General features: G+C 42.7%; 1 protein-coding gene across 1 annotated transcript in view; it reads right to left on the bottom strand.

Moving 5' to 3' along the window:
• WDFY2 (WD repeat and FYVE domain containing 2) overlaps nt 1–18,512 on the bottom strand; it is a 73,502-nt gene that overhangs the window by 9,748 nt on the left and 45,242 nt on the right. Inside the window, exons 4-7 of the mRNA XM_077312015.1 lie at nt 12,655–12,709; nt 6,372–6,522; nt 2,420–2,532; nt 743–869 (exon numbers count right to left, since the gene is read on the bottom strand). Coding sequence (XP_077168130.1) covers nt 743–869; nt 2,420–2,532; nt 6,372–6,522; nt 12,655–12,709 — 446 coding nt within the window. The remainder of the gene's footprint in view (nt 1–742; nt 870–2,419; nt 2,533–6,371; nt 6,523–12,654; nt 12,710–18,512) is intronic.

Raw genomic sequence — 18,512 nt, 5'->3', positions numbered from 1 at the left:
CTGTTCTACAGTACATTGATGAGCTACCCCAACTGTTCGTCACTCCTTGAAACCAAGACTGGAAAATCAGGATTCTGCATCTGGAAGGAGTAGGGATAGGGCAGAAAATTTTTCTAATATATTTTAAAATAAAATGCCTCAGTGAGATGCTCGGTCTTCAGATCAAATAAATGTATCACACATTTTCACCTCACTTTAGAATGGCCTTCATGTTGTTATCTTATAATAACCCTCATACCAATATTGACTAAATGTTTCATGATGGAGTGGAAATTTGAATTTTGGTCTCTCCAGTCCAAATCTACTACAATCTCTGAGTGCTCTCTCTCTCTCTCTCTCTCTCTCTCTCTCTCTCTCTCTCTCTCTCTCTCTCTCTCAGGGAGAGCGATAACAACCTTTCAGCCCTGTAACCCAAAGTTTTGTAAAGAGAAAATGGATTCTTTTAAGCCCTGTGTATCAAATATCAGTTTCTCACAGAGTACCTTGAGTTGAGGATTGTTTTGTAAATACATTCTGAAAAATTCAGTGAAGCCACAATGCTCCTCGACAATATATTTGATTAAAAAAAAAATAAGAATCTCTTGTGGGTGTGATAGATCGGGCATGAAGCTTGTGTTTTTCATACGTTGGTTTGATTAGCTGTAAGCTGCCATGAGCAGGACTCTGGAGAGGCGCCATATACATTTTCCATAGAAATGACGAATAAATGCAAGAAGAGAAGCATTTGATGAGCATATCGTACTTGTGACCTTGCAATTCTATGGCTGTTCCTTTTCTTCCTCCGATGTCCCACATGATGATCGAATGATCGGAACTGCCTGAAAACAAGACACGTTGCGCAGGATCCCAACAGAGGGCTGTAATTCCACCTGAACATTTTAGGGAAGGGAGGATGGGGGTGAGGGGGAAAGAAGAAACAGATTAGGCAGAAAATTTCCATCTGCTTTTTGAGAATACAAGCTTGCTATGAATCTTGCCCTACCTCGGACTTTGCTTAGTCTCCCTCACTCATCTGGAATTCTCTGCAGCTTTTTGATACTGTTGGGAAAAGACTCCTAAACCTAAACCCCATTTGGAGAAGTTTTACTTTCCCAGTCTAGACAGAAGTGTCTCTGTGTGAATTTCTGTTAGAAGAGAAAGGAAATGTAGCCTTGTTTCTACTTCTAACACATGCCTGTTGTAGTAGTTAGAGCAGGGGTTCCCATGGGATCCCCAAGATGGAGAAAGGTGGGGAATGAATAAATAAGTAAATATGTGAATAAATACATGCTGTCGAAAAAGAAGAGAGCAAGATGTAGGTAAGATAAAAAAGGACTTTAAGGGGACTAGTTTCAAAAGAATTTATGACAGGGAGAAGAACTGATTAGTAGCATTTCTCAGCTCAGATTCCAAGAGTAGGAAAAAAACAATATTTATGGAAGGCTCCAATCTTTCCCACTACTAAATGTGGGTCTGGCTTCCAAGCCAGACACCATCCCCCCACTTTAAACCCTCTGAAGGCCTTTGCACCCTCTTGGCTGTCTCCGACTCCCTTCTAGAAGCCATTTCCTAGTTGCATTTAAGACAAATATATTTTTCAGTTGAGGAGTCTTCTGGGGTTTTCAAATATTTGTGGCCCACCCTTCTCACACCTCCAGTGCGAGACCTAAGATGGGTAGCAGAATGAATCAGGCACAATAACGGCAAACCACTCTCCCGTGTTAAAAATCGTCATTTCACAAGAATGTTTTTACAACGCTTCTAAAACCAAGCGGGGCTGTCGCTTTCATGGTTTTCCCCAAGCAGTCAAAAATGCCAGCAACTCAACATATTACAACTGAATGGACAAGGCACGGGGCTCTCACAGTATCTTGGCCTCCAATCCAAGAGACAGCTTTCTTCACTGACCTCAACCGTAGCCACTCATCAAATGCCAACTTCTCTAATGTAATCATCACGACTTTTCAAAAATTGGGCTCTTTTCATAGCACTCCCACATAGAGATAAGCTACATCTTAATAAGTCAGGGCCAGGAAGGCCATTTTAGAGGAAAACTGAGCTGTTTCAAAATTGCCATGAGGACCTGCTCAGAGATCTTGTTTCCACCCTGCCCACCACTGCTTTGGCACTTGAAAAGGCATAGTGAGGACAATGTGTACTTTAGTCCTCTATAAGAAATACTCTATAAGGCGTATTTTAGTCCTCTATAAGGAAGACTCTATAAATGCATACTTTAGTCCTCTATAAGGACTCTATAATGTGGACTCTATAATGCGTACTTTAGTCTTCTATAAGGACTCTATAATGTGGACTCCATAATGTGTACTTCAGTCCTCTATAAGGAGGACTCTATAAATGCGTACTTTAGTCTTCTATAAGGAGGACTCTATAATGCATACTTTAGTCCACTATAAGACAGCCAAATGTGAACCATACATACCTGTATGTCCCCTAAACGTCGTAATGAGGTTGCAGTTTTCTTGCTCAAGTTTAAGGATGGTCACTTGTCCAGAATGATCACCAATAAAAACATGCCGTGTGTCCACATCAAATCTGGCAGTAAAGAGCTCAGGAATTCTGCAGCGTTCCAAAACAGGAGTCCCAAAAGTAAAATGGGATTTCGTAGAACAATTTCTGGGGGAAAAGGATTACAAATCCCCAGAGAGGTACCTAAAGAACTCATCCAGTGGGTACAGAGCTGGGTTTCATTAGAACCCTTAAACCATCAGTCCTAATGGGGGAAGGGTTCATTTTGATTTATTTAATGTATTTATATGCTGCTGTACTCCCTGAAACACAGGACTCAAAGCTGCTTGCAAACATCAAAAGCACAGAAAATCCAACATGCATATAAAGGTAAAGGTATCCCATGTGCAAGCACTGAGTCATGTCTAACCCTTGGGGTGACGCCCAGACTCAATACAGAGTGGTTTGCCATTCCCTTCCCCAGTCATTATCATTTTACCCCCAGCAAGCTGGGTACTCATTTTACCGACCTCGGAAGGATGGAAGGCTGAGTCAACCTTGAGCCAGCTGCTGGGATCGAACTACCAGCATCATGGTCAGAGCTTCAGACAGCATGTCAGCTGCCTTACCACGCTGCGCCACAAGAGGCTCTTAATATGCATATAATCACAGTAAATTCTAATACATTAAAATATATATTGAGCACAACTGTTATCATGAAATTCAAAATTGGAGAAAAAACACTTTTACCAGGAAAAATCTACCCCAGAAACAAAAAGATCAGCTAGGAAACAGACATGATGAACAGGGAAATACACAGACAGGGTAACAATCTGCAAGTCAAAATAATAAGCAGCCTCTCCCTTCTCAGTCCTAGGTCTTCGCAGAATCTTTATGCAGGGAGTGGAGTTGCAACTCTGCAAGTGGAATCCGGAGATGGCAATCCGTGGGCCAAAGTGGTAAACCGGTCCAGGCCTGCCCAAAAAAGGGTGTGGGCACACGAAAACCACAGAATAGGAGAGAACTACATGCATCCTGCATCTGTTCACATTTCGCTGTAATTTTGCACTTGAGGTGGTCTATTCAGCCATCTTGACTTCTGATCTAAAGCCAACTCACTGTTTGGGTGTAGGGGGCAGTGCAGAAACGGAGAGGTTGGCTTACACACCCTTAGGGCATCTGTATGCTCTCCCACACCCAGTTCAAGTATCTGAAAAGAATGCCAATCAATTCCATTCAAAAGCAGTTTCAATCATTGTGATTTCATAATCAGAATGGCAGCAGACATGCCTGCCTCACTGCCATTCAATACCTCACACAGTGCCCTACAAGGTCCCAACTATCAGCTTTCAATAGGGATCCGTCTTGCAGCAACAACATTCAACAAACACCAAGATAGGGGGTGGCATGTACTGGAATATGCAAGAGGACATGAAGAATATCCTACAGGAGGCATCGAGGGAGATGTATAGTTAGCATATTTAGACCAGGAACTTCCTGGCTTTTTTAAAAATAATTTCCTCCTGTGTCCTAATTGGCTCAGTTGGAGACTTCCTGCTCCTTTGAGCATACTTCCTCCCTGCTTGCCTCTAGTAGAATGAACAAAGAACAGTTAGACAGTTAGGAATCTCTCTCTTCTTTCTTTATATACAACGCTGGTTTCTCTTCTTAATAAATCTGTTTTATTCTTTAAGCAACCTGCTGCTCCCCGCCTCTTTGCATATTGAAACTCTGCCAACAAAAGGTTACTCAAAACCCTGAACCTTCACTTCCAAAACATTAGCACGATTACTTCCAAAGGATCTGGCAGTACAGATCTGGAATAATCTCAAGGGGCCAATTACAAAGTGTCTGACTTAGCAGCACTGAGATATTTCCACTTTTTACTGAAATGGAGATAGAAATTGGCCTAGGCCAATTAGCAGAACATGAATTCCTCCTCAATTGATGCATGAACTGGACCAGAGTGATACACTTTTGGCTAAACAAAGTCAACAGATAAGAGGGCTCTAAGTCTGCATGCTTGCAAACGGCAAAGGGATCATCAACCAATTCCCCACTTTTCTATTGACTTTCTGCACTTTAGAGTTTAAATGAAAGGCATTTACAGCTTGGAAGAGGATGTCTCAAGGCATGGTGGTAAATAGCTCCATCTAGTCAGCAATGCTTGAGCCCAGCACATCTTTAGGATCATTGGTGACTTCAACATGGAAGTCGCCAGGTTGCCCGCTGCTGCAGTGGCAGCGGCAGCTGGTGGAGCCATGGAAATGGCCTCCTCCACACCACCTCAATTTTGCATGCAGCGCACGCTGAGGACGCCACCGCATGAGCCACTGCCAGGTTGGGGTTGCGGACAATGTAAGGTTGAGAACCACTGCCTAAACCTTTTGCTCCAGTTTGGGTTTCCAAATGCTGTTATTCCCAAGCGTGCATACAGCTTCATTGCCTATTCATCATCTTTCCATATTTTCCCTGCTCTTTCTCAATCCATCTTTGCTCTATCATTTCCTCCTGATGCACAAAGGAGGCATGTTTCCCTTCCACCTGGTTGAGTCATTGAACCTCCTTTGAAAAGGGAGTGGGTTGGAGGTAAGCATAAGTAATGTTTACAATTTTATGATGGTTTTATTGATATTTTATTGATTATTGATGCTTTATGGATGTTTTATACTGTGAACTGCCCGAGCCCATCGAGGGGAGAGATGGTATAAAAACAAACAAACATGCACATGAAGTGATTTGATGGTTCAAAGGGAATTTTTTATGTTTTCAGCATTTGTTATTTACTTAATGACATTTACTTAGTACTGAATTGTTGCTTACTGTTGTTACTACCTATTTCTTTGGAGCGGACAGATTAGAGTTCTATTGCAGACCAACATAGCTATTCTCTGAAACTGTCTTCTTTGGGGTGGGGACTTTTTTGGTACACGATGGAGAACCAACAAGAATCTGACCAACCAAGGATGTTTCTCAGTCACCTCACAGTGAGTCTCTTGCAGGCTTTCTCAACCAGGGTTTCACGAAACTCTGGGGCTTTTTGATGGCCTTGAAAGAGTTTCCCGAATGGGAGGGTGTTAATTATTTATATATATATACTAGCAAGAAAGCCCATTGCAAGCAGGAATACAATGGGCGCTAGGACCCAGGGGACACCAGGAGGTCAGATCTCTCTCTGTGTCTGGCATAGCAGGTAATTAGGGCTCGTTCTTAGGAGGGAAGGAGGACTGTTGTGCAGTTTGGGGCAGCTCTCTCTCCCTCCGTCGCAGCAAGGGCGACTCTCTCTTTGTCTCTCTTTGTCTTCCTCGCAGCAGGAGTAATAGGAGGGAACGAGGGTGCGTGTTCAGTCTGGCAGGGCTCTGTGTCTCTCTCTGTTAGCGCTGATAACTAAAGGCGTGTCTGAGAGGAACGTGGCTAGCGTCCAGGGAGGGAGGGAGGGAGCTGTAGGGGCAGGGCCAATCAGGGTGCAGCCAGCATTACTGGCTGCACCCTGATTGGCCCTATTCCAACTTGGACAATCGGACACGTCCCACCCCCCAGGCTATTTCACAAATATATAGAGGAACCATGGATAAGGATATTTAAAATGTTAAACATTTATTGGGTGCTATTGGCATATCTGGTTATGCTGACCCACTTCCCCCATGGCCAATGATGGGCATGGAGGGGATGGAAGGGGAGGGGCCCCTGGTGAGCGTGTGCAAAGCTTTGCTTTCCAACCATATTCTGCACAACTGCACCCCTTCTGGGGTTTCTCGAAGACTGAAGAATGTTTCTGGGGTTTCTCAACAGTAAAGAAAAGTTGAGAAAGGCCGGTCTATTGCTAAGATCCATGACTATGACATCAGAACAAAAGTTTTTTTTTAAAACACTGATGGACCAAAGTAAGCATAAGAACAGCCTGGTATGATTTCTGCAAAGGATACTGTAGCCCACAGGGACCTCCACTAACGCGGTAGGTGCCAAGCCGCTGTCCGCTTTCTGAGCAGTGCCACGTGAAGAGCTTATCCTGACCTATGCTCAGCATCCATTCCATTTCCAGAACAAACAGAACCATCAAAACCCTGCTCTGGTGAGCTGCAAGAAGAACAGAACAGAAAGGCATTCATATGACATGGGAGAGTTTCTCACTTTCCTTTCTTCATCCCCCCCCCCCAGGAGAAACAAAACCCTCAAACATAAACAGGGTGACTTTTGTGTATTTTTTTTTTACCAGTCTTGGACAAATGGTGGGAAACCAGAATTACGAGTCTGCAGGATCAAGCCCAATCTGGTGAGGAATAGCAAAGTGGAGGGGGCCCCTTTGAAACAGGGGGGCAGATTTGTTTATTTATTGCCATTGTTGCAGCCAACCTATGGTTTCCACATAGAGTTTTTAAGGCAAGAGATATTCAGAGGTAATTTGCCATTGTCTGCCTCCACGACACAATCTTGGTAACTCCTTGGACCTGGTATGGCCCTGCTTAGCTTTTGAGATCTGACAAAATTAGGCTAGGTTGGGCTATCCAGGTCAAGGCAGAATGCATACAGCCAAATAAAAACTCTATTCAGTCCAGACTACAGGCATCTGAAGTAGATTGGATTAGTTTGATTTGTAGTATAGATCCAAGCCGGCTGTAAAAACCTACACAACTTTAAAAATTCTAATCAAATAAATTACAACACTGAATTAACAATAATAACAACAACAATAATAAATGCTTAGAAATCAAACGTTTCAAACAGTAGTTAGATTGAAAATAACAAAAATAATTTACCGCAAACCTGACAGATTTCCATTAATATGCTTTTGACGTAATGTGCATGGTACAATATTTGGCTACCTGTTTGGAAGCCTCAAAGTTTCCTCCGGAAAGGAGACTCTGAATTTCTCCTTCCTCAGGGTCACTGGGAATCTGGGGCAAAAAGGGGGTGATGATCTTGTTATGAGCGCCCACATAGAGTGAACACCAGAAACGCACATGCCCGTTGGATTCCAATTCCCCAAATTCCGCATCTACGGATTCTCTCTGCTTTTGGAGTCTTTTTATATTGCCCCTCAGGCAATGAAGATGGTAAGGCAGAGCACCTCACAAGACTAAATGGTTGTTATTCTCCAGATAAGTACAGATAAGCTGCTGATTTCTGAATATATCTTGTTTTCTGGAGGGGCCGTGAACTCGGGTGATCTTGACAGATCTGACTGGTGCTCTGTATCATTAATCCATTCTTTAATTATTTGCCTTACTTGACTCAGTATAGCTTGAACAGAGAACCCGAGACTTATAATTCTACCTTCTGTAGGCCACTGTGATCTAGATTTGAAATTAGCGCTGATAATTAAAGGTAACAGACTGTTTGGGGAGCAATGGGCCTTAAGCCAAAACATAACAGATGAAAAGCCCGTTCTGAATTAAATATTCTACATGCCAATTTCCAGGCGAATCACAGAATTAGAGACACATTTAGGAACTTGTAACACAGCTCTAAGAAACTAGCATCAGAGGTAGAGTACCCTAAGTGTCAAAGAAGAAAGAAAAGTAAAATTGATGTACTCCTAGTGGTTAGTTTTAACCAAGAGATTCACTGTCAATTGTTCATTCCTCAGTTTTATACCATCAGGATCTGATTAATATATGGCATACCAAAGCAGACCATCTAGCTTAGCATTGTCTCCTGTGGCAGGCAACAGCACTCCCGGGCCTTTCGCAAAGAAAATTCTTCCTACCCACTCTCTAACTGGAGACGCCAGGGTTGAACCTGTGACCTTCAGCAGACAAAAAAGGTACTATATAAAAGAGTATGGCTCTTTCCAAAACAGAGCTGACAGAACTGAGTTATTTATTTTTAAAAAATTTATTTTCACATTTATATACCGCCCTCCCTGAAGGCTCAGGACCACTGGTCCATCTGCCTTAGGGGTTCCCAAACTGGGCAGTATGCCCCCCTGGGGGTGGTGGAAGGATCTAGGGGTGCGGTGAGGAATCTGAGGACAGTGGGGAGGCAGCAGTCTGATTCTTCATGCTGTGACTGCATTTTCCTAGTGAGAGAAGGATAGTGGCGGCCCTGGACTTCCTTAGTGGTCTCCCATCCCAGTGTTGACCAGGGCCAACCATGCTTAGCTTCCTGAAGAAAACAACAGCTTCAGAAGGTGGGCTGGATGGGATCATATTCCTGCTGAGCTCCTTCCCTTCCTCAATGCTCTGTCCTTCCTAGGTTCTACCTCAGATCTCCAGGAATTTCTTAACCTAGGGTCAGCAACCCTTCCCCCAAAATCTCCATCTTTGGGAGGCTGGAAAAGCCTTCCCCTGCTTGCTCATGGCCATGAAATTTTTCATTGCTTGCTTCTCTTTCTTTTTGACCACTTCCACACAAGGAATTTGCCCCTGCCCAGCCTCTCATTGGTCACGGGTTTTAATACTGTTCCCTCATGACATCAGCAGCAACCTGTAGCTCTCCAGTGGTTGGTGTGAATTTTCGTACCCTTTGCTCCATGATAAGGGAAAGCGGTAGAATCCACTTCCCCTGTCTTGGTGCAGCAACAACAAGATGCGAACAGGGGTAAGTCTGTCAGTAAGAAGAAATGTGCGACAGTCTCAATAGCATTTTGCCTGCCACTGCACCTCCCCTCCCCTCCCCTCTCCATTTCTGGATCGCTAATTTTTTTTTAATGGCGTGGGGTCCACGTTGCTACAGGACCGCATATATCAGTGGAAATAAAATGTACTGTCATGTTCGTTCAGGGTGCCCAGTAATATTGGGAGTGAGCAGCAATCCTATCTAAAACACATTCATGTTTTTGTTTTCTGGCAGTGGGGCATGAACAGCAAAAAGGGGGGCATGTGATGAAGCAGACCTCTCCCTATTAGCATGGCATCCGCCTTCTGCATCTTTATTGTGAACATATAGTCATTGGGGACCAATTACTGTGACCAGCCTATCAGAAATCTACCTGAACATAAATCAAGACCACTATACAAAGAATCACAAAAAGAAATCTTGAAAAATACTTTACTGTTGTGGTGTGATCCCATGGCAACATTTTTTATTATTTTTAAAATTAATTTTGGGATTTTTTTTGGGGGGGGGGGGAGTTTGAGTCCCCAGAATCAGTGCTGTGAGGGGACTGGTGGTTTGTGTTGATTGATCCGAAGAATGAGGGGGGGGGGGCGGAACCTGTGGATTGTCCACACTTCCATCTTTTCTGCTGCCTCAACAAGAAGGGAAAAGCTATGACGAGATGGTGGGGTAATGCAGGAGGGGTTTCCTGTCAGGAAGTGGCCAAATGTGTGGTTTACAATCATGCGTTTGCAAGCAGGAAGTGGCGCACATTGTCCGCCGCTGTGCGGAAATGGTCTCTCTCTCTTTCTCCAATGAGTGCCCAAAGTGACTTTTACCAATGACTTTTAGAATGTTCTTATATATATATTTCCAGTCTAAAATATGGCAGTTGCACAACAACGAAAAAAGAAATGTAGGCAATATAGTGTATTTTACATTTGCAGTAGACTTAATAGGAAAGAGGTGTGTGTTTGTATGTGGAGAGGGGGCAGTAGGGATGTGGCCTGGAAGCCAAAGGGGCATCAGCTTGAAAAAGTCTGGGAACCACTGATCCACCTCTTTATGGTTTGACTGGCATCAGTCCTTTAAGGTCTAAGGCAGGGGCATTTTCAGTACTGCTACCAGCACTGCCTCTTATCTGTTCTGCATGAAAACAGGGCTGACGGCCACCAAGCTATTTCCTTTCCTTTTAACCTTTCTTACTATTCCAAAATTGGACGGGGGGATCAATTATCATTAATAAATTACAATTTTGAATTGACATTTACCTTGGCTAGCTTATTAACCTCATATCACGGCAGAACAATGCAATTTATTCTGGCTGCTCTTTTATTTATTTTATTACATTTATTTATACTTAGAGTTTCTTATACAATTAAAAGCCCTATCATAACTACTATATCTATAGGAGGCAAGGGTATCTGGGGAGTGACCCACGACCCAAGGACAGCTGGCATATGCTAGGTGGTGGTATTTGACCGGGGAAATTGGCTTTCTGTACTTTCTGCCTGTCAGGGTCAACAGTATATCCCCCAATGGTAACAGGCTTCTTTATCCTAGTCTTGTTTGCAAGAATAAAGTCCAACTCTAAATACACAGTACATGTAGATGCTGTTGATCTCCCCCAGGTTCTGCAAGGTAACCTTTTTCATATAAAATAGTAGGAAAAGTTTTGAGTAAGCAAGACTCAAAGCTTTGGTGAACTTTCAATCAGATAACCGATTCTGGGGAATCTGAAGCAACAGTCTGTGAAAGAAAAAAGACAGAAAGACTGCCTGTTCCAGGAAAACTGTTACTGATCTGGGATTTTGTTTCCTGCTACAATAATGAACGCACGGCCTCGCACAAAATATATATACACATGGTATGGCAGTTAGAATGTCTGACTAAGAGCTGAGAGATACATGGTTGAATTCTGTCATGGAAGCTTGCTGGGTAACCTTGGGCCAGACATTCTCATTCTAACCTAGCTCTCACGTTTGTTGTGAGGATAAAACAGGGGAGGGGAGAATTATGCAAGCCACCCTGGGTGCCCCCTTGAGGAGAAAGGAGAGGCATAAGTGAAGTAAATAAATAATATATAGAAAAAACTGTTTTATTCTAGTAGGGATTTATGAACGCTATTGTTTTGAATTAAGAGAGCCAGCTTGGTGTACTGGTTAGGAGTTCGGATTTCTATTCTGGCGAGCCAGGTTTGATTACCCTCTCCTCCCCTACATGCAACCAGATGGGTGACCTTGGGCTTGCCACAGCACTGATAAAGCTGTTCTGACCGAGCAATAATATCAGGTCTGTCTCAGCCTCACCCACCTCACAGGGTGTCTGTTGTGGGGAGAGGAAAGGGAAGGCAATTATAAGCCGCTTTGAGACTCCATTGGGGGGAGAAAAGCGGCATATAAGAACCAACTCTACTTTTTCTTCTTCCATCCACCCTTCAAACAACTTTCAGTCTGGCCTTGTGAAAATACAGCCTGACCCAGCCATTGTAACTGAGGTTCTAATCCAGGGGTGGCAAAACTGTGGCTCTCCAGATTCCATGGTCTACAATTACCATGAGTCCCTGCCAGCATGGCCTCCCCTGCTCTAATCTGACCATAACTAACTATCCATCTCCCCCTTCTCCCCAGAATACCTGCCTCTGAATCTCAAGTGGTACAATTGTAAGACTCAAGAGGAAGGTTTCACTTTCCATTATAAATTAGCTTTCAGACCAGGCTTTCTCAACCAGGGTTTCATGAAACCCAGGGGTTTCTTGACGGTCCTGGAAGGGTTTCCTGAATGAATGGGAGTTAATTGATTCTTTATATATGTTTTAAGAGCCAGCTTGGTGTAGTGGTTAGGAGTGCGGACTTCTAATCTGGCATGCCAGGTTCAATTCTGCAGTCCCCCCAAATGCAACCAGCTGGGTGACCTTGGGCTCACCATGGCACTGATAAAGCTGGTCTGACCAAGCAGTGATATCAGGGCTCTCTCAGCCTCACCCACCCCACAGGGTGTCTGTTGTGGGGAGAGGAAAGGGAAGGCGACTGTAAGCCGCTTTGAGCCTCCTTCAAGTAGAGAAAAGCAGCATATAAGAACCAACTCTTCTTCTTCTAATTTTTTAAACTTTCATCAGGTGATATGACCCTATATGATCATGTCGATCTCCCCCCATTCTCAAAATGGCCAGTGATGGGCCTGGCGTGGGTGGGAAGGGGAGGGGTCCCAGGTGAGAGTGTACACAACTATGCTTCCCAAACATATTTTGCATAACTGCACCACTTCTGGGGTTTCTTGAAACCTGAAGAATGTCTCGGGGGTTTCTCAATGGTAAAAAGGTTGAGAAAGGCTGTTTTAGACAAAAGAAAGTCTGAGCAGTAATAAAATTTATTTAACATATCCCACATAATCAAACTAAATGCTTGGACAATTCCTGTATAAAAAGTGATGAAGCTTTTTTGCCCAATAGTAGCCAATTTTACAACACACGTGAAAGGAGAACAGATCCAACATTAAGATATTTGCAAAAACTTTTAAAATACACATCCTGCTAGTAAACATCTGAATTACAAACAACAGGTCTGAGCAATTATTAAATCTTCTCTGTATTAACTTCTGAAGACCTACGTGGTAAGAAAGTAAAATCCAAAATTAAAAAAAAATTCTACAAATATCGACTACATTTCTTACCCTGGTAACTTTTAACTGGTGTCATCTTGTTGTAATCTTCTGATAACATAAATTCCTGGAAAATAACAAAGCAGCCGCTTTAGAAATAGGAAGTACGAAGTATTTGAGAACTGGTTTGCAATGGAATATATATGTTCTTGTTAAAATCCAAGAATTTATCATTTGCACTAAATTTCCCTGTTCTAGGTTGCTGCTTATCACTCCAGCTGCCTAATTAACAATATTGAAGGGCAAATCTCTATGCAACCTGTCAGGTTGTTTCTTTCCCATTTGGTCCTGTCTCAGCTTTTGACATCCACAGGATGATCCCTTTAGTTTTCTGAAAACTTTTGCAACCCCCCCCCCCCCCAAAAAAAAAAAGCACTTGACCAAATTAATGTACATTATACTGCTTTGATGAATTGTGGTAGGGATGTATATTTCAAAGAGAGGAATACAATGCTGAACACACACAGGTCAATATTGTCTAGTTGGACTGACGACAGCACTTTAGGGTCTCATGCAGTGGTATGTCACATCGCCTACTTTTGATCTTTCCAATGCTAGGGATTGAACTTGCGAACTTCTGCATGCCACACAGCCACTGTCCTTCCCGCAAGGATACTGGATCTCTGATGCTCACTCAGCTTCTCAGCTCCGCTCCCCCTTTGCCTATGTATTTCCAGATGTTAAACACTCCCCACACCCCAAGTACGTCAGACAGAATAAGGGATAACCATCCACACCAGCAATTCAATAATATCTGCTTTGAAAGTCAAGCCTGACAGATTGCCACAGAGAAACCTAGTGACCATACCGACTAATAGATGGTATAATGTAGCGTAGTGTAGTGATCCCTAACCTGTGGGCCGCGGACCACATGTGGTCTTTCGACTAATTGGAGGTGGGCCGTGAAGGACGCCTTCTCCCCCCCCCCGGCCCTTTACTTCATCCCCCCCGGCCCTTTACAACACACTTCGGGTGTCATTGTCTCCCATCACTCCCAGATGGGACTATCTCGTTGCAGAGAAACAAGTTCAGGGTTCCTATTGATTTGTCATTGTCATGAGTTAAAATTTCCATGAAAATAAAATGTTCCTTATGTTCATTGTTGTGGCGTGTCTGTATCTTATTTTGAAGGGATGTTTAAACATTACCATAGCGATCAGAGAGCGTTAGGACAGGGGTTGAGAGTAGAGGAGTAAACTATCCCCCCCACCAGGCCTCAGTAAAAGGCGTTGAGTGGTCCCCGGTGATAAAAAGGTTGGGGACCACTGGCGTAGTGGACAGAGTGTTGGACGAGACCTGATGTCAGAATCCTGAATATTCTGTCATGCATTGTTAATTGGTCTCTGTAATTCAGTAGTTCTCAACCTTCCTAATGCTGCGACCCTTTAATACAGTTCCTCATGTTGAGGTGACCCCCAACCATAAAATTATGCAAGTGTTTCTTTCACAGAAATTAAAGCAAAACTGACCAATGGCGTGAAGATCCATTGTTCATGATTGTATATAAATTGTTTTTCTTCCAGAGTTTCTCAGTTCAGCTCTGCCTCTTCTCCCACCATTCCAATCTTGCTCTTTTCCACTGCTCCAGACAGACGAACACTTTACCTCCATCTACCCTGCAAGGCTGTTGTGCGGATGGTGCCCCCCCCCCAGCCAAGCTGATTGCCCTGCCGCCACCCCTGTGAAAGGGCCAACCCCCAGGTTGAAAACCACTGCTGTAACTGACGATTGAAACTGCATGGCTGCCTGACAAGTGATGTATCACAGTGCTTTCACACCTCAAGGTTGCATTCCTTAGTTAACGCTGCTTGCTTCCCACACTAAGGCCGTACTCCCTTCAGCTAAATGGCGTTTTATACTTGTGAACCCCTGCTGCTGTCTTTAGTTCTGCCTTCAATTGCGTTAGATGCTATCTGCTTGAGAATAAAGAAACTTTCCAACATAGAAGTTTTCTTGTCTTCGAGTCTGGAGTTCTGACACCCAGGTTCGAATTCCCTCTCTATCAGGGAATGCTGCTAGGGAATCTCAAGCAGGCCACACATGCTCCACCTGACCTACCTCACAGTTTTGCTGTGAAGGATAAAATGGAGAACAGTTTAATCTGCTTTGAGTCCCCTTTGGAGATAAAGGCGAGAAATAATTGAAGTAAATAAATAAGTAAATATTTCGTTCTGACTTGAGGTAGGGATTTAACCTAGAGATTGGGACACCAAGAGCATGGGGGTACCATACTGACATAAGAATCCTTTTCTATATGCTTTTATCAAATTATTTTATACAGATGTTTCTTGAAATTATGTCTTAATGTTGAAGTGTTTCCCCCTTATGTGTTTTTATTGGGGAAAAAACTGTAAATAATAATAAATAGTAAATAATAAAAATTCAGAAAAAAGAATGAGCCAATAAAATGGAAAAAAAAATGAAGAGTAAAACAGAAATACATCAGATGCTTTAAAATTAAAATGGTTTTTAAAACCCACATCAACCTTAATTTTTTCATGTCACAACTACCAATGTCACTCAAATCTAAAATCATGACCTTATTATTCTAATAACCTTTTATTCCTCAACAGTAACCATTTCATCAGCTACTCAAAATATGAGGCAAAACATGTTTTCAAGCCCAGTAAACAGAAGCTTCCCAAAATGTTTTAACGTTTTGATGTTTGCTGCCTTGGGAACTCTATTTGAGTGGAACGCCAGCACAGAAAAGTTTTAAGTGAATAAAATAAATAGGTATAAAGTTCAAGGATCCATTTTTCTTGGATCACAAATGGATCAGAGTAGTGGTTACAATATGGAAATTTAACATCAAATTGCTCTGGCTTGCTCAGCAATGATAAGCTTGAACTGAGCATGGAAAAACAAGGACATTAACCAGATTACCAAATATATTAGGTAGATCTATCAATATTTCCATGAAACTCAAATACTTTGGCCACCTCGTGAGAAGGAAAGACTCTCTGGAGAAGAGCCTAATGGTTGGAGCCATTGAGGGCAAAAGAAGAAGGGGACGACAGAGAATGAGGTGGCTGGATGGAGTCTCTGAAGCAGTCGGTGCAAACTTATATGGACTTTGAGGAATGGTAGAGGACAGGAAGGCCTGGAGGATCATTGTCCATGGGGTCGCGATGGACCCCATGGACAATGATCCTCCAGGCCTTCCTGTCCTTGGACACGACTTTACACCTAACAATAACAACAATCAATATTTCCAATAGCCATTTATGGCTGTGAAAGTTGGATGATGAAGAAATCGGACAGGAGGAGAATTGATGCTGAATTTTGCTTCATGGTTCAGTTTCTGTCCATCTGTGATAGCCCATCAATAGTTAATGCCTAACAGAATCTGAGAACCTTTGAGTGCCAGGCAGTTTGAAACGGAATTCTATTGTGTCAGTTAAGAAATGGCAGTTGGGAACTGACAACTGAAGAAGAGACATTCAAGCCAAAAGACGCTTGAGGGAGAGACATTCAAACTAAAACAGGAAATAGCTTCTAATAAGGAGAAGTGATCCCTGCCTAGTTAAGAAGGGAAATAGCTTCTAGAAAGGAGGAGTTATCCCTGGTCTGTGTATAAAGAAGGATTTGGGGAACTTGGTTGTATGCACTTGCCTTCTAAATTTTACATGTCGGTGAAAATCAAAAACCTATGCCCGAATGTTTAAGCAGAAACTGAAAAGAAAGTCTATCACCTCAAAGTTTAAAAGATGTTATTTAATAACAGAAACACTTGTTGGGAACAAATTATCTGGTGTTTGTGTGAATACAAAGTTACCTCAGTTTTATTATCTGTTTATCCTATACATCCTACATCCGATTCCACCTGACCTTTTCTCCTCCGAGTAAAAGAAAATATTGTATTCATTTTGAACTTTGAAAGTATCTCGTGTGCCATTTCAAAATCAGAAATTAAGAAGGTGATTTTGTCTTTTCCCTCAGTTCCCTGAGACGAGAAAAAAACCCAACATAATCAATTAATCTTTCTCTCCCCCCTATAAAGAGCCATAGATAAATAAGAAGAAAATAGATAAAGAGACTGACTGCTTAGCAAGAAAGAAGACAGAAGGTAAACTCCTGTGTGTGAGGGAGAAAGAGAGAAATTGGCATACAACTACTCAGAATTCTCTCAGTCCCACCTGCCTCATAAAATGACTGCTGTAGGGTGGGGAAGGCAAGGCAATTGCATTGAGACTCCTTATGGTAGAGAAATGCAGGATATAAAAACCTACTCTTCTTCATTTTTAAAACAGGCTTCTCCAGGCAGGTGATAAAAGAAGCCTCATTTTTCTTTGTCAATTTAAGCAATCCTGCGCTTTCTGAATGAGCAACAAAGGGCATGAAAAAAGAATGAAGCTGAAGGAAAATCAAGAGGGGGATCGGATTATTGATTCACCACCATTCCTCAACACATTTTGAAATGTCACTGCTGGTTTATATCCACAGTCAAGTTTAACTAACATTACTGTACAGTGGGTTGGATCTTTTCGAGGTAATAGAAATTGGATAGGGGAACAAAAAGAGAATGAGAGAATATTAAATAAGGTGAAGACCATGATGACTGAAGGAATGAGAGTGGAGACTGAGGATATGCATATGATATCATTTTAGCAAGGGCTCAGTCGATCCAATTCTGCCTCTGTGTTTTAACCAAATACCAGGCCTTCTTTCAGAACCAAAAAGAGAGAGTTAAAATAGTATGCCCCTACATGGTTAAGAGCCTCTTGTGGCGCAGAGTGGTAAGGCAGCCGTCTGACAGCTTTGCCCATGAGGCTGGGAGTTCAATCCCAGCAGCCGGCTCAAGGTTGACTCAGCCTTCCATCCTTCCGAGGTCGGTAAAATGAGTACCCAGCTTGCTGGGGGGTAAACGGTAATGACTGGGGAAGGCACTGGCAAACCACCCCGTATTGAGTCTGCCAAGAAAACGCTAGAGGGCGTCACTCCAAGGGTCAGACATGACTCGGTGCTTGCACAGGGGATACCTTTACCTTTACATGGTTTTAATCTCTTGGCTGAATTGCTTTTAGATTCCTTTAATGTTTAATAGTCCTTTAATGCTTAACCAAAACAATTAACTGACAAGGAAAAAAACACTGTATACAATTTCCCCTCAAAATAATACCTTCCTTATGAAATTAAGTGATAGATGCTTACCCAAAATGCCACAACCCTTTTCCCAATTAACTGTTGGTCTATTTTATTGTTCCCCTTCACATAGTTTAAAAGAAAAATCCATTTTGCAGACAATCCTGACAGTTCGGTATTTTTTTCCTTTTCCTTTATCATCATTCATTAAAAATAAAGATGGTTCCATGTGAGATTATAATGAAAAGTCTCTTTGAATTCCACAGCTATGAACTATACTCTTCATGAAACTATGAACCACAATAAATCTGTCAGTGGTTTAAAACTCCACAAGAGTCCTCCTTTTGTTTTAATGAAAGCACTCTGCTGATCTTCTTTAAAAGGTAAAGGTATCCCCCTGTGGAAGTACTGGGTCATGTCTGACCCTTGGGGTGACGCCCTCTAGCGTTTTCATGGCAGACTCAATACGGGGTGGTTTGCCAGTGCCTTCCCCAGTCATTACCATATACCCCCCAGCAAGCTGGGTACTCATTTTACCGACCTCGGAAGGATGGAAGGCTGAGACAAACTTGAGCCGGTTGCTGGGATTGAACTCCCAGCCTCATGGGCAGACAGCTTCAGACAGCATTTCTGCTGCTTACCACTCTGTACCACAAGAGGCTTTATGATTGTTTAAAAATGGGGCAATTTCCTCTAGAGTTTTACAAGCTGGCATTGAATATTCATACCAGTATCTTCCCAGACAGAGGTAAAACAAGCAAACACTCAGTTCCTTAATAGGGATT

The sequence above is a fragment of the Paroedura picta genome, chromosome 1 (genome assembly GCF_049243985.1).
Source record: "Paroedura picta isolate Pp20150507F chromosome 1, Ppicta_v3.0, whole genome shotgun sequence".
In the NCBI taxonomy this organism is placed as follows: domain Eukaryota; kingdom Metazoa; phylum Chordata; class Lepidosauria; order Squamata; family Gekkonidae; genus Paroedura; species Paroedura picta.
Note: the sequence above shows the minus strand (reverse complement) of the source record. Positions and strands in the feature narration are given on the sequence as shown.